This window comes from Tripterygium wilfordii, chromosome 9 (genome assembly GCF_013401445.1).
Source record: "Tripterygium wilfordii isolate XIE 37 chromosome 9, ASM1340144v1, whole genome shotgun sequence".
In the NCBI taxonomy this organism is placed as follows: Eukaryota; Viridiplantae; Streptophyta; class Magnoliopsida; order Celastrales; family Celastraceae; genus Tripterygium; species Tripterygium wilfordii.
In genome coordinates, this window is record NC_052240.1 from 9,953,765 (window position 1) to 9,977,814 (window position 24,050).

At 36.8% G+C, this 24,050-nt stretch overlaps 1 protein-coding gene and 1 long non-coding RNA gene across 3 annotated transcripts; one reads left to right on the plus strand and one right to left on the minus strand.

Annotated features, from left to right (window-relative positions):
• Positions 1-8,960: 8,960 nt before the first annotated feature.
• LOC120006363 lies at positions 8,961-10,908 on the plus strand. Its single transcript, XR_005469976.1, has 2 exons — positions 8,961-9,271; positions 10,573-10,908. It is a non-coding gene; the product is annotated as an uncharacterized LOC120006363 (long non-coding RNA).
• Positions 10,909-12,134: 1,226 nt separating this feature from the next.
• LOC120006271 lies at positions 12,135-15,426 on the minus strand. Of its 2 annotated transcripts, XM_038856252.1 has the most exons (8): positions 14,993-15,426; positions 14,481-14,580; positions 13,942-14,007; positions 13,718-13,793; positions 13,176-13,258; positions 12,699-12,760; positions 12,530-12,554; positions 12,135-12,442 (listed from the first exon to the last, which is right to left on the minus strand). In XM_038856252.1, exons 1-8 carry the CDS (start codon positions 15,154-15,156, stop codon positions 12,371-12,373), a joined length of 648 nt encoding a protein of 215 aa, XP_038712180.1. In that variant the 5' UTR covers positions 15,157-15,426; the 3' UTR covers positions 12,135-12,370. The 2 variants fall into 2 exon arrangements, with proteins under 2 accessions (XP_038712180.1, XP_038712179.1); XM_038856251.1 differs by lacking the exon at positions 12,530-12,554.
• Positions 15,427-24,050: the final 8,624 nt, after the last annotated feature.

Below are 24,050 nucleotides of genomic sequence, written 5' to 3' on the forward strand. Positions count from 1 at the left end.
GACCGGTCCATTTTACATCTCTCCTTAAATGAGGAGGTGCAACAAGGAAACTCACGGTCCCATTGTTAAAAATGCTAGATAAAATCACATGAGAGTCCATCAACCCATGCTTCAGGTTTGACCAAATTGATATGGTGAGCCGGGTTGTCACATATCTAAGTCTGTCATATCAGGAATGCATATGACTTCAACTTTGACCTTCAAGATCTTTTTGATTGCCGGAAGCTTAAGAGAATTTAATGAATGGAAGAGCTTCGATATGTGACAACCCGGCTCACCATATGTAGCGATCAAAGTTATTACCAAATGCCTCCTTTTTCTTGTAAAGCTTCTCACGTGAACCTCTCACTCACTAGACTTCTTTCTTTCGTTTAGAATTAACCAGGCCCACATATACTTATGCTTCACAAGTAGCATTTTCTTCTCCTTATCCTAATTTGCTTCACTTCCTTCCTTCAACTGTGTCTCCCTTTTTCTCAACTTTTACCCTTTCTCAACTTTTATATCAACGTTCTCTGACAATCAAAACCATAAGAAACAAAACCAGATAATATCCATTGCTTATCTCAAACAAAAGAGACAAAAAAAAGAGTGTAAAATGAGGTATAAAAATAGATAAAATAACATACCATCACATAACTACCTGAATATACAGGTACAAGGTTTGAATAGTTAACTATAAAATTTGTAAGTTCAATGGCCATCGTAATGAAAATCTCAAAAAAGGACAAGGGTTTTTAGGAGAAAAAAATGACATTTGTTCTTGTTGTGATAGATTTTAATATTCTATTGGCGCCATTTTTAACCATAACAACTTTAATGAGATCTACAATTTCCATATTATAATGAATACCTTCATCCAACTATAGCGAAATGCAATATCTCGTATCGTCTTATTCGACAACCAGTCCATAAATATCTTTAACATAACATAACATAACAAATTATAATAGGATAACCAGAATATCTGCGTATACAATGAAAGCACTAAATAAGCTCAAGTAGTTCAAGAAATATTCTCCAACCCACATAAATCTATGCGAGGATATATCTCGTCTTTGGTTTATGCGTCTTTGACAATTTCATTCAAGGTAAGACATCGGCTTGTCTAATCCTATTTGGCAATTTCATACAAGCGAGGTAAGACCTGGTTTGTCGATGCTATGCAGCGGGAGCGTTATGGAGCAGGGACGTCAGGGAGTTGGGCACAGCCTGCCGATGCTATAGAGTGGGGTGTTGTAAAACCCCAACTTTTAGTGTGGGGATGTAATTGAACGAACAAGAAAGTCCAATGGGCAAAAACGAATTTCAATGAATCTAGAGGGTTAAAAATTGGAATTTACTGGAAACACCCAAATACCTAAAACTTTTGGTATTTATAACTCACTTCTCTCATACTTTCATACAGCCGAAAATTTTTATACGCTTGGAAAACTAAACTACAGTCGCACCACTCCCGACAATCCAACATCGTTCATCAACGCCGGAGACCGTCAATGGAGTTACCACACTAAACGTAAATAGGAGACTAACATCAAGGAGTTATGATCGGACGTAGTTGTCATTTGAGGGAGAAGGGACTACCAAAAAATGGGTACCGAACTTTAGGGAGATCGAGGTTACGCGATTGATGCTTAGCATTGTTTGTACTACTATCGAGGTAGGGGTTCTAATTTCTTTAGCCTTTTATACCCAATCTTTCATTCTGCATAAATTCTGGGATATTATTCTCCTATTTTCTACTTGCTTGATAAATTCCTTAATGTCATATACATTAGGAATTATTAGTGTTCTGTTGTTGTATCTGATTGGACTCGTGTTGTTCTTGTTCCTTATGTTGCTGGTTTGGATTCCTTTCATGGCATGCAGTGGTGTTTCATTTATTGGCCTCGCATGCTAGATACTTGTATTATGAGATTCTGTTATTTAATTTCTTGCGTGTTTAAATACTCACTTCTTTGAATCGTTGTTTATTGTTTATTCATTAATTCACAGTTCTTCGAGCTTGATTATATTCCTTTCAGCATGTAGCTAGTTATACATTGTTTGGATATTAGGGTGAAAGATATTGGTTTTGTTTAGGACTCTTCGCAGAGCCTTGCATTAAATTGTGAGAACATTAATTGCTTCTAAATTGTTTGGAAATTATTTTCGGGTGCATGGGAAGTCTTTGAAATTGCATGCATCATGATATTGTTGATTGTGTGTTGGATGGATTTGATTGTGACTGAGAGTAGTATTGGAGGATATGGTGGTATTATTGTGGTTGGTTGGTTTTGTGCCATGGTTGTGCTCGTGACACACCACCATGAGACGTGATCATTGTCTGGGATTTATTCCCCTTTATCTGTTACCCACGTGATTATATGGAGATTTGATTGTCATGGCCTCTGAGGAGGAATCCGGACTGTCGTGTGCCGATGATTGGATGTGGATGATTTGTGGCGCTACGCGCATTGGGAGGAGATGTGTTTTGCATATATAATTTGCATACTTATATATATGCATATTGGGTTGTGATTGTGACATGAGCATGTTCCTATTGTTCCTGCCTATTCTTACATTACTCTTGAGTTGATTGTTGTATTTGTAGAATAGTTATACTCTTTGTCATATCGTTGTCGTTGTGATTCTCTTTCTCTTGGTATTCGCATCATGGATATCCGAGTCCTTATCGGGTATTTTACCCCTACTGGGCTATTTAGCTCAACCTCTGTTTTTTTCCTTCTTTTCAGGCAAGTACGGAGATGATGGCCTGTTTTCGAGACATGCGCGGTTTTCCATGGATACAGTTGTGGTTTATGGGTAGCGTAGGGTTTGATTATTAAAGACTTCCGCTTTGTTAAAATTTTAAAGACTTATTATTATGTCTTAATGGATTTCTAAATACATTTTATTCATTTTGGGATTATATTAAATGATTTTTGGAGGATTTGCATAGATAGTTTATGTTTTGGATAAATTAGTAATTCCGCAGACCCCCCTCCGACACAGGTCGTTACAGGTGTGGCCTGGCTAGGTGGTAAGATATGCACAGTACATAACTAAGGAGCTTATGGGTTCTAGCAGTGAATAGGCGGGAAAATAAGAATATTTTTTAGATAAAACCATAGGGGATGGTAAGAAAACTCGTACAAGTAACCTAGAATGGACAATACCTAGATGATAAAATATGCTTCTATATAAGTGGTAAGATGTGTACTCACTCTCCATAACTAAAGAGGTTATGGGTTCTAGCAGTGGGGGAGTAAAACTGTGTGGGAAGATGATAGCTTCTTTCGACCTTAACCTAACAGCAAGGTAACAATGTCGGTGGAAAAACAGATACAAAGAATGAAATGGAAGAAAGAATTCCCAATTTGCATTAATCTTTTCGTAAACATGATTACAAGCTAATACAACTATTTATAGTAACAACAAGCTATAGCAGGCACTTAACGTCTGCTAAGTTTGTTAAGCTAACTATGCCATGTTAGCTTATGAATCAACTTTAATAGACAAACTTAACAATAGTTAACAAACTAAGTAACAGAATTATAACTACTTAAATGCTATGTTGCTTCAACAATCACCAACCAAGCACGATCAATTAGCCAGAATTCTTCTAGTAATATCATGATCTTATCATTACCTCCCCTTATGAATTAGTCGTGTCCTCAAGGCTATAAGAAAATCAGAAAGCAAAGTTAGGATGCTTGACTAAAAGTCATCATAATCCTCCTAGATTGCTTCGTCAATGTTATGGCCGCCACTCCATTGAACTAACAACTGTGTTCCAGCCCTGGATCCTTTCTTATAAACATGTCTCTTCACTATTGCTTATGGATACTGTTGAACTAAGCCAATATTTGTCACAGTTGGAAGACCAATACTGGGCATAATAGCAGGGCCAATATGTTGTTTTAAACAACTTATATGAAAGACAAGATGCACTCTTGACTCCACAGGCAAATTCAGTCTGTAAGCCACTTTACCAATACGTGTCATGACCTCAAAAGGACCATGAAACTTGGGACGTAACTTTGAGAAAGAATGAATATTCAAAGAAGGTAACTGATAAGGTGTTAATCTCAAATACACCAAATCTCCCACATTAAACTCTCTTTTAAACCTATGCTTATTGGCCTGAACCTTCATTCTCTCCTGCACTGCCTGTAAATTATGCTTCAACATATCCAGAATATTATCCCTCTCCAGAAGAATTTTTTTCAAATAAATCCAACTTGGCAGTGCCTAATTCATAAGTGATGACATGGGGAGGAGGATAACCATACGCCAACTCAAATGGTGTTGCCTTAGCAGCTGCATGATAAGCAGTATTGAAACTCTCTCAGCCCAAGACAACCATTGCACCCATCTCTTAGGTTGTAATCCAGTAAAGCACCTTAATTAAGTTTCCAGGCACCTATTCACTACCTCAGACTGCCCATCACTCTGGGGTGATAGCCTGAACTCATGCAAAGCTGTGAACCCTGAAGCTTAAAGAACTCCTTCCAAAAAGCATTCAAAAATATAGGATCCCTGTCACTGGCATACCATAAAACTTGAATACATTGTCTGCAAACAGTTGGGCCACAGTAGCTACTGTATATGGATGAGCTAATGCCATAAAATGGCAATATTTAGACAATCTATCTACTACCACTATCACTACAATTTTTCCTTGATAGTTTGGCAAGGATATGATGAAATCCATGTTGATATCTTGCCAAATATGTTTTGGAATAGGCAAAGGTTGTAATAGTCCAGGGGGAGAGATGGTCTCATATTTATTCTATTGGCAAGTAGGGCAAGCTGCTACCATTTCTCTAACAGTCCTCTTCATTCCTTGCGAGTAAAAACCCCTCTTCAATCTCTGATAAGACTTACACTAGCAGTGGTGAGGAATGAAATTCATCAAATAACCTCTTTTGCCAAGAAGATTGTGGACTCAAAACAATCCTTGATTTGTACTTCAAGAAACCATTGTCTATTGAATAAAACACAGGTTGCTCATTTCCATCAGTTTGTGATCTGACTTCTTGCATTTTCTCTAAAATCCAAGTATCCTATTTTAAGTGCCTTCTCAAATCATCCATCCACCCAAAATAAGGGTAAGAGATGGCAAAACACTCCTTATTTGTCAACACAGGTTGCTCATGTAATTGTTCTGCACCAGACACTCTGGAGAGTGCGTATGCCATAACATTGTCACATCTATGTTGGTACTGAATTTCATAGTCAAAACCCAGTAATTTGGCCACCCACCTCTGTTGGAAAGGTGTATTGGCCCTCTGACTCAAGAAATACTTGAGGTTGCAATGGTCAGTCTTTATAACAAAGTACCTCCCTTGCAAGTAATTCTGTGACTTTTTAATAGCATACACAATTGCCACTAACTCCTTCTCATAAGTGGATAGAGCTTAGTTTCTTGGCCCAAGTGACTGACTAGTGAAAGCAATAGGTCTCCCTTTTTGTTGCAATACTGCTCCAATACCATTTCCTAAGGCATCACATTCCAATTCAAAAGGTTTAGAAAATTTTGGTAAAGCTAATATATGAGGTGAAACCATGATCTCCTTAAGCATCTGAAAAGCTTCATTTGCACTGCTATTCCATGAAAAATTCTTCTTTTTAGTCAGTTGATACAAAGGTTGGTATATCCTTCCATAACTAGGAACAAATTTTCTATAGTAACCTATAAGGCCTAAGAAACTCCTCAATTCCCTCACATTAGTAGGTACTTGCCACTCCATAATAGCATTCAACTTGCTAGGATCTGTAGCCACTCCCCTTCTTGACACTACATGTACCAAATATTCAACTTCTTGTTGTCCAAAAGCACACTTTTGCTTCTTAACAAGCAAATGATGATTCTATAAGACATCAAAAACCTACTATAAGCTCTGCAGATGTGATTCCCAACTTGGCCTGTAAATCAAGATGTCATCAAAGAAAACTAAAACTGATTTCCTAAGATAAGGCCTGAAAATATCATTCGTCAGCCATTGGAAAGAAGCTGGAGCATTTGTTAAGCCAAAAGGTATAACAAGAAATTCATAGTGCCCAACATGTGTTTTGAAATCAGTCTTCTCAATATCTTTTTCACTCATCTTTATTTGATGATATCCAACTCTTAAATCCAACTTGGAAAAACATATTGAACCATGTAACTCATCCAACAAATCATCAATAAGAGGAATGGGGTATTTATCCTTCACAGTCAACTAATTCAATTCTTTGTAATTTATGCACATTCTCCATGGCTGGTTCTAATGAAACCAGCTTCCAAACGATCATTTACTGTTTTCTCTATTTCAGTCTTCTGAACTGGACCATAATGGTATGGCCTTTTACTGGAAGGGTGTGCTCGAGGCATCAAAGGAATTCTATGATCAAATTCCCTTGAAGATGGTAAAGAAGTTGGAATCTGGAATAAAGACTCATAAGACTGTAATAAAGTAGACAATTCTTTTGATTGTTGAATAGATAAATCCAAATTCTGTCCAACATCTATACAAGAAGAATTCTCCATAGAATACATCAATAATCCAAAATAGGTTCCACTAAACTCCTTTTCCATGCTACTCATTGACATCTCTTTGACTATCCCTGAAGTATTATGCATCTTACTTTGCAATTTATAGGATTTGTTGCCTACAGTAAAGTCCATGGTAAGAAGTTGGGAATTCCATAATATTGGACTCATAGTAGCTAGCCATTGCACTTCCAAGACTACATCACAACCCCTTAAAGGTAGAACAAAAAGATTAGTTTCACACTGGAATTCTCCCATTTCTAGGGGGACTACCTTACAACAACCATTACTCTTCACTTTCTTCCCATGAACAACCATCACTTCAAGTTCCTTAGTTTTGCCATAATGCCACCACAAGTGCTTCACCAATCTAGCATCAACAAAATTATGTGTGCTGCCAGAGTCAACCAATACAATCATTGGATGATTTCTAATTAAACCTTTAATCTTCATGGTTTTAGTTGGCTGAGAAGTTGTAGTTCCATAGAAAGCACAAGTACTAAGTTCTAATTGATGGCATTTCATATCAACAATTTCCTCCAAATGTGGTTCATCCTCTTTCTCATCATCACTAAAACTGACTTCCAACAACAACTGCTTTTTAGCACACTTATGCCCGCTCACATACTTTTCGTTACAATAAATACATGGCCCCCTTAATTTCCTATCCTGAACCTCCTCAGGGGATATCTTCTTCATTGGCATTTCAGTAGGAGTGATTTTCTTGTCATAATTATCAACAACCTTTGATGAATAGGAGGGAGCAAACTGACTGGCAGACTTGGCTACAATTGGTTTAATAGCACTATTCTTGAAATGATTTAGTTTAAGGTCCACCTGTACAACTATAGCGATTGCTTCTTGAGTAGTCTCTAGCTTTAACAGCTTAACATCATACTTAATTTCTGGCTTTAAGCCTCCTATGAAACAACTCTTCAATAACGTTGGACTCACTCCTATAGTTCTGTTAGCTAACCTTCTAAATTCAGCAACATATTCCTTTAAGGTTCCAGTTTGCTTTAGTTTGAATAAAGATTATGCACAATCCTCATAGACAGATGAACCAAACTCCTTACAAAATACTATTGCAAAATCCTCCCAAAATGGAGTTGTTTTCAAACAATCCATCCAACGAAACTAGTGTAACACATCATTTTCAAGGTTAAAAGAAACGATCACTACCTTTCGGTTCTCTGGAGTGTTATAAAAAGAGAAGTATTGCTCAGCACGATGAATCCATAGTAGAGGATCATCTCCTTCACTAAGTCATGGCAAATCCATCTTTTGCCAAGCCAAGCGTGAAGGAGCTCCTCTCTGTTCAGATCCTTCAGTCCTCCTAACATTGCGATGTGCTCCTCCCTCTATGTGTTCCTCATCATGATCAACATGAAGTAAACCCCGTCAGAGTTTCTCAAAACTAGCAGCCAATTTATTGTCCAATTTCGTATCCAATGTTGTATCCAGGTGCGATTCAAATGCAATGGTGAAACTTGGAATCTCTCCTTCCATAGACGTTAGAAGTTTTGCAAAAGCAACAGATAAACCTTCCGTGTTGCTTCCAAATTTGCAACACAATTGTCCATTATAGATGTACGAGTGTGGTGGGGCATACAAGGAAGGGAAGAGTAAGATCAATTTGATGATCAAGAGATGCCTCTGATACCAATTGATAGCTTCCTTCGACCTTAACCTAACATCAAGGTTACAGAGAATGAAATGGAAGAAAGAGTTCCCAATTTGCATTAATTTTTCGTGAACGTGATTACAAGCTAATACAACTATTTATAGTAACAACAAGCTACAACTGGCACTTAACGTCTATTAAGCTAACTATGCCATGTTAGCTTATTAACCGAGTTTAGCAGACAGGCTTAACAGTAGTTAACAAACTAAGTAACAGAATTATAACTACTTAAATGCTATGCTACTTTAACAATCACCAACCAAACACACCAAGCACGATCAACAAGCTAGAATTCTTCTAGTAATACCAGGATCTTATCAGAAGGGTAAGAGAACCACTAATCAGTACTTCGAAGCAGAAAATACTCAGATGCTAAAATACACATTCACATAAAAGGCTCTTTTAACCTGAAGATTTGAAAGCTTTGTCACATTGAGGCGGTCCTTCCATGATTTTGTAATGCCTCGTACCTTTTGAATTAATGTGAGATCAACACGTGTTGAGTATGTATCCATTTGAGTCGGGTGGATAAGTTTGAATAGTCAAATTTGAGGTTAAAAAATCATAAGGAATTAATATCGAGTGAGTCGGGGGTATACAAGTGGTTTTAAATTGAGTTATATTGATAACAGGTATAACTGTCCAAACAGTATGTGAAGTTGTCCGGACAGTCATAGAGAAATTAGAGTCAGAGAGCTACGGGTGGGAACCTGTTCGGACGGCCATCCATCTATCCGAACACCTCTTGAAAATCTACATGCGTGAAATAGTTTAAAACACTCAATTTCTTGTAACTCTCTCTTTTCTCGACCCAAAAACTTCCAAAACCCATTTTTCTCTCAAAATCCCTCATCTCCATCAACCAAGATCATCTATCAAGGGAAGATCCTCCTAACTTGAGTTATTCCTAGGTAGATTAGAGATCCCTTCTCTTTAGACTTCATGATTCTCAACCCCTCTTTTGTATAAATTTCAAGGTTAGGGCTCAAATTTGAATCCATGCATTCTTGCGTCATTGGAGGCCTAAAGGAATCTTAGTTTTATTTCTTTTACTTGTTTCTACAATCTTGGTAAGTCTCTAAAGCCTAAAAGCTTGTATTTTGGAGATTTAGGTGATTTGGGTTTCTAGGGTTCATGGGCATTTTGGAATTTCTAGTTTGAATCATTTATTCTTGGTTGTTATTGATAAATTGTATTGTTTATGGGTAATTGGCTCAATGGATAGTACTCAAAAAGTAATTGGTTAGCACGTGAGACGATTTTGTGAAATTTGAGTAAAAGCTAAGGATGAGAGGTAGGGGATTTCTTACCTTTGGGCTCTTAAGCTTCAATATTATTGTTGTCGCTTATTCTTGAGGTGGTAAAGCTTTGTGGAGAACACTTATTGCATGGCCATGGATATTGCTTAAATAAATTGTCATTAATCGTTATTGAACTTTGATGTTTACATGGCCATGGTGTGTCTTATTGGACTCTTTTGAAATATAGTCCTTGGCGTTTTCTCTTGGAATTGGATATCTCTTGCTTGAGTGTATTCATAAATTCTTCTATGGGAGGAACGAGGGCTCATACATTCATGATTTTGAAAGGGCATGTGGTTGCTAAATCTTGCCTGGAATGAAGTCATGGATTTAAGCATATTTATATGTATATGTATAATATTTGAAGGTTGATGTGAGAATATTTTAAACTTTGGGAAAATGTAGATTGCATCCTGACTTTGATGAGGTTTTGCATTGGAACCGTGATTGGATAAATGCTTAACATAATAAGTAAATTATGCCTAACTAAGCTAAGCTTTAGGGAATAGGTCATTGTTTGACAAAATTGATAACTCGAGCCTAACTGAGCTGAGCTTTGGGGAATAGGCCAAGGGTTCAAGATTCTTTAGTCAGAAGTAGGTGATTGGAAGTGTATATTCCAATACCTAAGGTAATGCTCCAGATGATCTTCTAGGAGTACTTACAACCTAGTCAAGCAATCACTAGTGATCGATGTCCGGTGAAAACCGGTATAGGGTCACGGTAGGACTAAAGAACGGTAATCAGGGTAGAGTTGGGAATACTCGATAATTGGTTAAATGTATTTATTTTGTTGGAAGTAAATTATTTTGGTTTGAAATTACTTAGGTAATATATATATATATATATATATATATATATATATATATATACACTTATACTTATAGGTATGGTTATAGCACGTTTAGACAAGGGCGTCATCTGAGGGATTGACACTTTCGGTTTATCATTGTAATTCTCAAGTTTTACTTTAGTTTTCTTTTTCCAATATAGGTCATCGCTTTCTTTAACCTATTGGGCATTTGGCTCACACCTTTCTCTTTTTCTTTCTTTGTTTACCTTGTTCTCAGGTGAGCAGGAGGACAAGCAGCCGTCAGACGTGTGATGTGGGCATAGTCCACATTATCCCTCTCTATGTTATATTGTTTTATGTGTGTATTAATTTCATGTTTGGACTATGTGGTGTATTACGAGGTTGACTTTTTGCCCTTTTAAACTTTAATTGCATTTGATATGGTAGACTTGGCATGTCTCTAGACTTTGTGGATGTTAATTGGGTGTTACACCAATTGGAATGTTTTAGTTTCGTTGGATGTCGGGGGCATGTTATGTATGGCTTATGTTTGCTTTATGAAAACATATTCTTCATTGTGCCTTTGAGGAAAAAATTTTAACCCACTTGGCAATTATGTTGTTAGGAAATTATGTGATTGGTTGGTGCCATTGCTATGCAATGTTGCACCACGTCTGCCGTTTGGTCTCGCAGATTTTGTCGCTTTCTCACGTTCCTTTCCCTGTGGAAATCGGGGCGTGACAGATTTCCATCTGAATTTATCCCTAAATGAGGTGGTGTGGGAGGGAACGTCACAGTCCCATTGTTAAGAATAAAGTCACAGAGACCATCAAACTATGCTTCAGGTCCTTGAGCAAACTGACTCCACTTATCACCTCAGGGATGCATATTGATATGATCCTGTGTTGTATATTGAAGTGTCGTTTTGGAAGTGTTGTTGTTAGTCTTCTACTTTACAGGATAGTCCCAGCTTAGTATATAAGCTGTTGGCAGTGTTTGAGTCAATTAGACATGTTATGAAATGAATACACGAGTTGTTGTTTCTCTGTTGTTCTCTCTGTGGCTTCCTTGTAACTTCTTCTTTCTCTATTTTCCACTACCATATTTATCCCTTTGCAAGGTCTAGGTTTGAACGGGGCTTATCACATATGACTTCAACTTCGACCTTCAAGACCTTTTTGATTGCCGAAAGCTTGAGAGACAATTTTGTCAAGTGATGGAAGACCTTCAATATGTGACAACCCGGCTCGCCATATATATGGATCAATTTTATTACCAAATGCCTCATCTTTCACCTTAGTAATCATATTGTTTCTGTTATGATTGTTCCCCTGGCTCCTAATGGCGTAAAATTATGGAGAATGGAAACAATGGTGTTTGTGGTGGGTGTTTGTTGGCTCGAATGATCATAATATGATGAAAACTAAGTTACTATAACAACTCCATGCCATTTCAATCCCAGTTGATGATTTTCCTGTAGCACGAGACGAGTTTCTCACGCTTACAATCCATCTCAGTTCATGGTTTCAGAAGGCTTTCCTAAATCAATGACTTGTGATCAAAATGAATTGATTCTTTCTACATGAAATGAACCAAATTGATTTGCAAGCTATTTTGTATTGCCTTGGCTGGTCAATCATTTTTTGATCCTTCGTTCGGAATGTTCGGATAGTTAGAAATTATTCATGCTGCTGCACATCTGAAAAAAATAATTGACTAAACCCATAACCCTCTAATTTGCAGGCAAAACTACACCCTTTTAAATGCAGAACCACTAATGAAACTAATCTATCAAAACTATAACCTGAGAGTTGAAACAAGTTGCAGGAGACAAAAACATGTTGAAAACTTGCTACAATTTATTCCCTTGTTTCTGTTCCATATCATTTTGTAAAACTAACCTGTGTCGGTAACGAAAAAAATATTTATTCCTAGACTACTTGACTACTATACATCATTTGTTAACGGCGGTTGGACAAGAATTTCCTTCCCCACTAAAGACTCGGAGGCTGAGGGTACGACCATAGAGAAAGGATCACGGTAACATGCCTTCGTTTGGACGAGGAAGGATGGCGTTAGATATCCGCTCGTTTACCTTCACTGGAAGTGGCGGGAACTGATCCATTCCTCCTGGCATGATTCTTGAGCTGTAGTAAGCAGAGTGAAATAATTATAACAGCTATTATTATTTTACAAATTGAGGAAGGGCTACATATAAGAGGGTGTATGCTCACCAAAGAAAGCAAAAGACCATTTAAACTGCGTGAAACAATCATTAAGTCATTTACATGTTTACAAGTAAGTCAGATAAAAGCAGCACACGTACAACAAATCGAGAAGGAAGAAAGCGAATAAAGTATAAGATTGCATAATAGAAAAAGTAGGCCATGAGCTGTTGCATACTCATAAGTAATCTTCAAGAGGTTGTCACGCGCTTGGCATAAGAGGTTGAGATTATCGATAATCTGAAAAATGATAAATAGGGGGGGTCACTTAAGTGTTGACAGAAGAACCACACACAGACGAAACGCGCCAAACATACAGTCTTTTAATTCCAAATCACCATTAAAGCTATCCAAGCTCACTTTTAGTTATCGACTTCAAAAAAGGGGCATAACTATAAACTACAAATAAGTTTGATTACAAAAAGACCATTGAGATTCACCAATTTCTAAATTTGTCAAAAAAAAAGGTAGACGAAATTTCATAACAGAGAGAAAAATAAAAATTACAAGATGAAATTTCCCAAGGAGGATGCAGGTAGTATTTATCGATAAGAAAATTGTGACTACCGGGACCAGAAATTATATATTTCAATGTGTAGGTTCTTCCAATATAAAGCAAAAGATACTATCTATAATATTGAAATAGATGCCTTACCTGCAAAGTTGAGAAATTAGCAGCTATTCTATTGAAGGCCTGCTCGTTTCGCTCAAAAAGTACCCCTGTAACACCACCGATGACTGCGAGCAGCAGAGCATGGTTTTTTAATAACATTAGACTGCCAATTTCATAGAAATTATTACAAAAATTCAAATATTAACAAATTGAGATTCCTCGCAAAAGATATCACATGCAATAAACTAGAAATTGGCATGAATAATAATCCCACAACGTACACAAACCATCTAATCATATTTAATTCAAAAGCGGTTCTCCATTACATCTAATTATTTGAAACTATATACTTTCACTGGCAGCCTTTATCCCTGCCCTCTTAACTCAACTATTTTGTTACTACTTCACTTTAAAGTAATATTTGTAAACACAAACTGACTGAATCATGCCATCTGAAAGAAGAAAGCTTCGGTAGATAAGAAATTCATACTTTCCCCAAGTAATAGCTATTAGAACTCCGCACAACACAACATGAAATTTCACTAGGTGCAACACAAGAATTTTTTTCCCAAAGAAGACCTCACCTCTGTCACCATCATCGTCATAGTCCACCAGTGAAACTGAAGGTGCATATGGTGGAACATTTTGCCAGGTTGAGAGCTGAGAAGGATCAAAAGCTCCTTCCGGAGCAGCAAAAGGTAAAAAATAAATGTCCAACCAGTTACAAACAAAACCATACGAGGTGTAATAATGTTTTACGTATCAACACAAAGTATGAAAAAAGAGAGAAGAAAAGAAAACCATATACCTTGTCATCTTCACTTTTTCTTTTTAAACAATTTTCTCCCTTGCTTCCGTTACTAATTTCCTTTTTCTGAAAGAAATAAGTCAGCTTGTTAAAAACAAGCGAAAACTCAGATCCCTAGAGCAATACCTCAACAAACCGCATAAATTATTTCTTAGACAAAATGAATATAAGTTTTACATTCAATAACCTTTTTTTTTAAAATAAAAACATCCAAAAACCTTTCAGGGAGAATTTGAAAAAAGGACAAGGGTTTCCTCATTGCTTGGATAGTTAACCACTAAATTTGTAATTGTAAGGCTGGGCATAGTTAACTACTAAATTTGTAATTGTAAGTTAAGGGGCGCAAAAAATTAAGTTCAGTGTAAAAAATGACAAGGGTTTCTGTATAACTAGGTAGAAGGCTTGGCTTGGATAGTTAACCACTAAATTTGTAATTGTAAGGCCGGGCATAGTTAACTACTAAATTTGTAATTGTAAGTTGAGGGGCGCAAAAAATTAAGTTCAGTGTAAAAAATGACATGAAAGAAAAAATAAAATACCTTCATCCAATTGCAGCGAAATGCAATATCTCGTATCGTCTTATCCTGCAGCTCCATAGATATCTTAGCATAACAAATTAAAAGAGGATGACCAGCATATCTGCATAGTACACAAATCAATGTTCTCCAACCAGTATATAAATGAAAGGTATTTATGCATGCGTAAACATAATTACAGCTATTTGAAAATAGATTGGGAACATAGATTGGGAACAAGAGGGTTCCGGAAAGAAATCTAAATCTAAAGTCAATGTATCTATCACTGAATCCATATATGTAGATATCTATAGGGATCATATGAAGAAGATGGTATACTTTTAGATCTAATCAATTTCGATCTAAGCAATTCAATGAATTATTCCTAAGGGTTCACTTCCGAATAGTACTATAGTACTAGTGCAAGAAACCACACACATTAACCAGGTGCAAGAAACCCAGTTAACAAAACCAAAAAAAAAATATCTAAACACAATGACGAATTGATACTAAAATAACTCAAAATGCAGAATTACTTGATGAGTCCTTGTTCAAGAATGGACTGCTCCTCTGGCCTCCAATCTAAAGAGATGCCCGGATTGTGCCTCAAGAGGCCATTATTGTCACCGTAGTTTGTTACACCGTAGAAAGACGGGGCTTGAGCAGATGAATCTTGATGGTTCGCAGATGGGTTAGCCATGAATCACTTCATTTCAAAGTTCACAGAATCTATGAGACTGACCGTTGCCTCTCGCCACAAAAAAATTATGGAGAACCCAGATTGAGAATTCAGAGAGAAATTCGTAGGGAGGATGAAGGAGAAAATGGCTTTGCGGGTATACACAAATATAGGAGGAGCAATGGAGACCCAACGAACGAAGCTCTGCCGCTACAATGTGAACGGGTTTAGAGGAAGAGGGAGGAGCGTACGGAGGTTAAAGACAGTCTTAGGAGTTTGAAGATGAAAGCATAAGAAAGTCTTTAATTTGTTGTATGGGCCAAAAATGGTCTTTACACCATGTATTGACAATTGGGCCTACAAGAGCTTTAGTTGAGCTCAACAAGCCCACGGCCCGAGTTCCGTTGACAACTAGGCCCAAGAGAGCCTTAATCAAGCTCAACAAGACTCACGAGAGTCTTGAGCTAAGCCCATAGGCCCCACAAGAGTCATGGTCGAGCCCAACAAACCCATGACTTTGACTGTCTACAACAAAGACCCATGAGAGCCACGCCAACAGACTCACGGCCTAAGCTCCATTAACAACTAGACGCATGAGAGCTTTAGTAGAGATCACGAGAGTCTTGAGCCAAGCCCATAGGCCCATAAGAGCCATGGTCGAGCCCAACATGCCCACGACATGGGTTGTCTACTCTCTAGAGGCACAAAGCCCACACTATCAGGAAGCTCCTTCATAGGCCCACGGCCCAATCGAAACCCAAGGTTTGCCAACTCAGACATCACGTGCCTATCATGTGACCAAGACCCTTATAAAAACATGAGATCCCAGCCTCATTAAAGGATCTCACCTTTTTGGAGGTATTTTGCTCTCCCTCTCTCTAAAAGTATTTCACTTCTCTTACTATAAATTCCTACCATCGTCAACTGACTTGACCGTTGGAGCTTCCCCGATCTACACCACACCGGTGTCGAGCTTTATGGTCTACCTAGTGTCATCTTTCTAGGGATGTCGAAGGCCTCGCTCGACAAATACCCTACAAAGATCATACTATGTAGATCGTGAGCTTGACACCGATGTGGTGTAGACCGGGGAAGCTCTGACAATCAAGTCAGTTTACGATCTACCTTGTGTGATCTTTACATGGTTGTCAAAGGCCTCACTCGACAAATATTGATTGTAGATCTTCTAGAGTGATCGCCAACGTGTTCATGGTGAGAAAACCTAATTGGAAGTGGCAAATGTGTGTAGATTTCACATATTTTAACAGAACCTGCCTAAATGATAGCTACCCACTCCCCAAGATTGATTAGTTGGTATATCAACATTGGGACATGAGCTCCTCAAATTTCTTGATGCTTACTCGTGGTACCACCAAATCATGATTGAATCAAAAGATGAGAAAAGCACTTCGTTCATCACTCCAAAAGGGACATATTGTTATAAGGTAATGCCTTTCGGACTCAAGAATGCAGAAGCAACCCAGCAACGGCTTGTCAGCCATGTTTTTTTTTTTTGAAAAGATTAGTAAGATGGTGGAAGCTTATATGGATGACATGGCCGTTAAAAGGCAGAAGGTTGAGGATCATCTAAATGAACTTCAAAGAGTCTTCGACACACTAGAGAGGTTTCAAATAAAGCACAATCCAGATAAGTTTGCATTTGGTGTCAGCTTGGGAAAGTTGTTTGGCTTTTTAGTAATGAGAAGCGATCGAAGCCAATCATGAAAATATAGATGGCATCCTCATATGGCACGCCCAAAAAAATATCAGAGAGGTAAAATGGTTGATTGATTGAGCAACCACTGTCAGAAGATTCCTACCTCAGTTAGGAGATAAATGTAGACCCTTCTTTAATGAATTTAAGAAGACAATAGAATTTGACTTAACCGAGAAGTGCCAGAAATATTTTGAAGATCTAAAGAGCTACCTCGGACAGCCACCCCCTACTCACATGCCCAGAAGAAGAGGAATAGTTGTACCTCTACCTAGCAACCTCCAAACAAGCGGTAAGTGTTGTTCTCATCCGAGAAGTGCACAAAGAGCATAAGATTTTCTACTACATCAACAAGGTGATGTGGATGTAGAAAATCGTTATCGTTTCTTTGAGGTTGAGGCCCATACTATTGTGGTGGTAACCGACTAGCCATTAAGGAACATCTTACAGAAACCTAAAACCTTGAGTAGATTTTTTAAATAGTCAGTAGAACTAAAAGAATTTTACATTCGGTATTAGCCAAGACAAGCCATTAAAGTTCAAGGTTTGGCTAAATTCATTTTATAATGTCTACTCCCACTCGAGGAGTAAGGGACCAAGGAGTATGAACAATGACAGCTTTTCATTGATGGCTCATCCAATTAGAAAGGGAGTAGAGCTGGGATCCTCCTCCTCAGCTTGGAGGGCATATGCGTAGAGCTAGCACTCCATTTTCAATTTAAAGCCTCCAATAGTGAGGCTAAATAAGAAGTTGTGCTAGCAGTGCTACGCCAAGCCATCGAGCTGAAAATAAAGAATCTCTTTATCAATAGCGATTTTCAAATCGTTACTAAATAAATTAGAAGATAATATGAGGCGAAGGGCCTTAACATGGTGAAGTACTTTGCCAAGATCAATGAACTACTGGAGAAGATTTTTAAGTTAGAGCTAAACATGATGGCCAAGGAAGAAAATACAAAAAGACGTACTTACTTAGTTAGCATTAGCCTGCTCAGCCTAAGAAGCAAACTCAGTTCAAATTGGGGTCCTCCCACAAGCAAGCATAGCACTAGTGCTCCAGGTTTCCGAGATTGACTCAAAGCTGACGTGGATCAACTTGATCAGGGACTACCTTACAGAGGGTAAGCTTTATGAGGACAAGAACCTAGCTCAGAGCATCCGTACAAGGATGACAAATTTTTCCCTCATACAAGGGATTTTATACTAGAGGTCCTTCACACTCTTGTACCTAAGGTGTCTCACACCCGAGGAGTCAGTCTATACACTTCAATAAGTCCATGAAGGAATTTATGGTAGCTATATGGGAGGAAGGACACTAGCTCACAAAGTGCTACACTACGGGTACTACTGTTGCATTCATTTTCTAAGTCCCATGAAACATTTATGGATATCTTAAAATATGGTAAAGAAACAATCACTCTTGAAGATATTGTAAGTGCCATGCATTCCAAAGAGCAGCAACGAAAGAGTGAGACTCGTAAATAGAGTAGTGATGGCTTAATGATTAGATGAAGGTCTAGCAAGAAATAATAAAAGAAAAAAATAAAAAGGGAGGTCTAAATCTAAAAGAGACAAAAATGTGAAGTTGTTCTATTGTCACGAGGAACATCACATCCTTAGATTTTTTTTCTCAAGAGAAAACATGAAGAAAAGAAACAAGACAATGGGAGTGATGTAGCTATAGTCGAAGAAGTCTATGAGAGTTTGGATGTCTTGGTTGTTACAAAGACAACTCAGATAGGCAATGAATTATGGACTTGGGATGTTCATTCCATGTAACACCTAATCAAGGTTGGTTTGAGAGCTACAAAGAGATAAATGGAGGTCAAGTCTTGTTGGAAAACAATAAATCTTGTAAGGTGGTTAACATTGGCTCGATAAGGATCAAGACTCATTATGAGATTGAGAGGATTCTATTGGAAGTTAGGCATATCCCTGAACTCAAGTGGAATCCAATTTTACTTAAAATGTTTGATTTACATGAATTTTGTTACAAAAGTGAGAAGGGGACATTGAAGGTTGTGAATGGGTCACTTATTGTGATGAAGAGGTTGAAACACAAGAGTTTTTATGTTCTTCAATGGAGAACTATGATAGATGCTGCTGCGACAATGGTGGCTGAAACCCTATGTACTCTAGTAGACTTACGGCAGAAAAGGTTGGTCATGTGAGTGAAAGGGGGTTATAAGAGTTACAAAAACAAGAGGTGCAATGTGGAGATAAGTTTGGAAGCTTAGAATTTTATGAGAATTGTGTGTTTGAAAATACTACATGGGTGAGGGCCTCTCAAGTGGACTATATAGAATAGAGTCCTACCACATGTGGGTGGTCCGTCCATTGAATATCCAAAAGGCCCTACAAGTGACGCATATGATATTGAGGTACCCCTCACATGTGGGTGGTCCTTCCATATGGACATCTAAAAGGCTTAACAGGTGACCCAAACATGTGGAGGTAAATGAACTCGACATCATAGTTAGGTCCTGCTCTAATACCATGTAAGAAATTTCAATCCAAACAACTTGTAGATGTATTGTCAACTTTGAGTCTCAAGACCTATACAATTTTGTTCTTAAAAGGACTATCTACAATTGAGAGGTGTTGGATCTTAACTTATAAAGCACTTTTCTTTCTCTCAACTTTCCGATGTGAAAATTTTATCTTTACAAATTCTAAAATTAACTACTATCCAAAATAAGAGTTTGCACTCATAGGGTGGTAGAGCGGATAGATTGATTTTCAATGCTAACGGAAATGTTGTGGTAAATATGCTGAACTTAAAGCTGTGGAATATACTGTGAGGTGTCTGACGAATTAAAAATTGATGCTAGTGGAAATGCTATTGAATTAAAGTATTATACTATTAGATTTTATAATTTTATATCAAATTTTGTTATTAAATTTAATATAATAAATATAATTTTATTAATAAAACTAATAAAATAATTATTTTTATTAAATATTAAATATAATGATTTTATAATAATTTTTATTTTTATTAAATAAAATTAATGTTAACTATAAAATTTAAATATTATTATAATAATTACTTATGTAAAATTAATTATTAAATTTAATATTAATATTAATATATATAAATTTATTAATATGTTTAATATAAATATGTAATATTTAAATACGTAAAGGTTTATAAAGGTATGAGTCTCATGCAAAAAGGAATGGGACCCACAAGGGAAAAAAATTTTAAAATATAAAAAGTACCATAAAGGCGTGGGACCCACGCCTTTATATCAATCCGCTTATTTGATGCCAACGGAACCACTGTGCATTTGATAGCGGTCCCGTTGTTAACGTTTTGTCATTTGGCAGAGCATTAGCCGCTAACGGTCCAATTAGCGGATCCGCTGTGGCCAACGCCCTGCCAAACAAGCAGATAAACTAAACTCCTCTGAACTTCTGACAACCCCTCTTAATCCATGTATGGAGTCCAATACACAAACTCATATACACTAGTCCAATAGCCAAGCCCATGCTAATACAAGTTAAAAAAAAAGCCCTAATGGTGTGTAGAGATAATTTTGCAAGTTTGTTTGAATTAAAATGGATTTGTGGCTCTCTCTAATTGTAACTTGCTAGTTGAGGAAAGCCACAATAGTCTCTTTCCCCAAGCTTGGCAAAGTAAGGCTATCAAAATACAAAAACAATTAAATAACAATTATTAAGTAATAAAAGATAAAGTGTAAGTTAGGAATAAAAAGTTGAAGTAGATATAATCAGCATTTACACCATCAAGATTGATTTAAAAGTTACTCGAAGATATACAATATATTGATTAATTACATGACAAGACAAGAAAGCATGTTGATTAAAAGGCAAATAATTATGAATAGGGAGTGTAAATGCTATAATATATTTACAATATATAAGATAACTTTTTTCTTTTTTGTTCTTTTTTAGAAGAAAAGGGTATCAATTAACCAACACAGATTTACAATAGGCGGAGTGATCCCTCCGCACAAGGGAAACAATTTTCGACGGAAAAGAAATCGATCAAATAGTCCTTTCAACAGCATGTTTTGTCATTCTTTCTGGGGAATGAGCAACAACATTACCATCACAAGGAACATGGCAATGTGTGACACCAAGAGAAGACATTAGAGATTTCGCCTCCCGTACAAAATAATTATTATTAAATATTTTCAACAAGTAATTATTTTTGAGATAATTTGTTTTATTGATGACTTAAAATTCTTTAAATATATATATAAACTAAAAAATATATGCACTTGTATATATGGAATGTCCTTACAAAACAAAGAATTTTGTACTTGTAGCATGCGAAGATGACTGTAGTAGATGACGTAAATATATTAGAATTAACTATGTTGTATATAGTCCAATACATTTAATTAATTCATGATGATGTAGATATTCATACTAGATATTTTAGTCTTAATTCTCTATTTTATTAATGATATATAAAAATATGTGTATGTGTATGAAAAAACAAATATGATTTGATTATACAATGCACGGGTCTAATTACTAATTTATATACTTGGTATACTCAAGAAAAAATATATACTTATGTATGTATGTGTGTATGTGTACACTGAATCTGATAAATAATATAAAAAAATTTTCAAGAGCCGAGAATTTTGTGAGAATCCGAATATTTTTGGAAGAATCGAATTCGACAACCACATTTTGTGAATATATGTTTTAGCTGTAAACAGATGTTTATACATGTTTGATTAGTTACAAAGACAAAAGTGCAATTAAACCAATAAGAGTTGGTTTGATTGACAATTAACTGAGTTAGATATATATGTGTTCAAGGTTCGATTCCAACCGCAAACATAATTCTTGATGGTATTTCAAAAAAAAAGAAGACAAAAGTCCAACTAGCTCTTCATGTATAAACAAGTACAATCCATAAATATATCAAATTTTCGTGTTTTCTTTGTGATGTTTAAAATTCTCTTCGGCATTGATGACGTGTCATGCGGTCTAGGGCGGAGGGAGGGGATTGTATTGGGTTGTAGTCCAATGCAGATTTAAAAAAAAAAAATTCTTCTACAAATGATAAAAAATAAAATATACTTTTACAGATGATGAATTTCTAGAAGGGTTGACGAAGAGCCTGCGAGGAAATGAAGAGAGACCAAAGGGCGCAGTCAACGATGCATTTCGGATCTCTGAGAGAGTGGCTGAATGGTGGGTATTATAGATTTATAGTAATGTAGTCCTAGACTCCTAGTACGTTGTGATTACGTGGCATGTGGGTTTGTCTAAAGAACGGGACATCATCAATTCATCATATCATTATGGCTGTAAATTGCATACTAGATTGCATGGGGTGTAGTTGCCTTGAGTCTTAATAGTGTAATCAAACCATCTAACATTTATGTATTTAACATTTATGTGTGTATGTGTACACTGAATCTGATAAATAATATAAAAAAAATTTCAAGAGCCGAGAATTTTGTGAGAATCCGAATATTTTTGGAAGAATCGAATTCGACAACCACATTTTGTGAATATATGTTTTAGCTGTAAACAGATGTTTATACATGTTTGATTAGGTATAAAGACAAAAGTGCAACTAAACCAATAAAAGTTGGCTTGACTGACAATCGATTGGGTTAGGCATATGTGTGTTCAATATTCAATTCCAACCACAAACATAATTTTTGATGGTATTTCAAAAAAAAAAGACAAAAATGTAACTAGCTCTTCGTGTATAAGCACGTACAATCCATAAATATATCAAATTTTCATGTTTTCTTTGTGATGTTTAAAATTCTTGTTGATGTAAATTATCGACAATCGAATTGTGGAGAATGAATGGGCAAATATAAGACAAAACAGAGAGATTTTACGTGGTTCGGCTTTTAGCCTAGGTCCACAGTGCAGAATGATATGGTATTTTATTTATCACTCGTGAATACAGTGCGAGTAAGAAATCTCCCTCCGAATCACCTTCCACCCTCCTAATGAACTCCTTTTATGCTTTTCTTGAGCAGTTACCAGCAGTTGTGGCAGTTAGAGAAGTTCATAGGAGTTTGGAGGAGTTTGCGGTAGTTTGGAGGAGTTTGTAGTAGTTTGTAGCAGTTTCGGCTGTCACCTTTTAATGAGGAACTGCCTTATCTTCGGCTTTATCCCTTAGTTATTGGTTCGGCCTTATTTGCATCGGCTTTGTACTGCCTTGATAAGACCAAGTCCTTTTTGGACTGCAAGTTCTGGTCTGTTTTATGTTGTTGGGCTTTGGGGCCCTAGCCTCTGTTGGGCTTTTGTTATTGTTGGGCTTCGGGACCCTAGCCTCTGTTGGGCTTTTATTTTGTTGTTGGGTTGAACATGACCCATATAATTTGTTGAGGTTGACTTTGACCCCTACACTTTGCCCCCTATTTTTAAGTTTGATTTAAACATAAAAATATTTTGCTTGGGGTTGCGTCTTCTTCAGAGCTCTTCGTCTCATCATCTCTGTTTGCAGTTTTTGCATTTTTTGACTGTTGAAGTATTTCTGCAATTGCAATTTCAGAGCAATGAGATTAACAATGAGAATATCTTTGTCAAAATAAAACATAAATACTTCATACATGGAAATAAATATGCAATGGTATAACTCTTAACGAGCCAAGGTACGAATAACATCATTTATGATATTCATTGCATTCCCAACAAGGGCTACAAGATCTAAAAGAGATTCTTGTAATCGATAAACGTTTTGATTTCGAGAATGACCCCAAGCGTTATCGCGAACTCTGTTCAACGCATCTCTGACCGCTCGAAGCACGTCCGTATAAGACTGGTTTTGTTCGTACTCGTTTTGCAGATTTCTTTCGGCTTCTTCAAGAAGTCCTTTTAATCCTTCGATGGAGTTTCGAGGATTTTCTACGTACAGTTCTTCAGATACTACAAATATTTCAACGACTAAATCGTCTGGTTCGTCGTTGTTTCGAGACATGGAATCTTCTCCTTTGGCCTCTGCCTTTTTTGAAGTTGAAGGGTCTTCGTTTCTTGTCCGTTTTGAAGGAATGAGATTCTCTTTCTCATCCAATGCTCTTTTTACAGGAGTGGAGTCAGAAGAACTCATCTTGCTGAGTGTTTGAGAGATTTTTTGGAAGGAAACAGGAATGTCTTCTCCTTCTTATTGTCGTGTATTTAAGGATGAAAGGTTCACGTTCAAAGAAGCAGTTATTCCTGAAAAACGTGGGGAAGCTAAACGGTTGCACCC

Bases quoted from the DNA above. Each gene is read 5' to 3' on its own strand.
- LOC120006271 (XM_038856251.1), bottom strand. From the start codon at position 15,156: ATGGCTAACCCATCTGCGAACCATCAAGATTCATCTGCTCAAGCCCCG. The intron at 14,008-14,480 runs GTATTTTATTTT...TATTTCTTTCAG, and splicing joins TTCGCTGCAATTGGATGAAG to AAAAAGGAAATTAGTAACGG. The intron at 13,794-13,941 runs GTATATGGTTTT...GATCCTTCTCAG, and splicing joins GAAAAAGTGAAGATGACAAG to CTCTCAACCTGGCAAAATGT.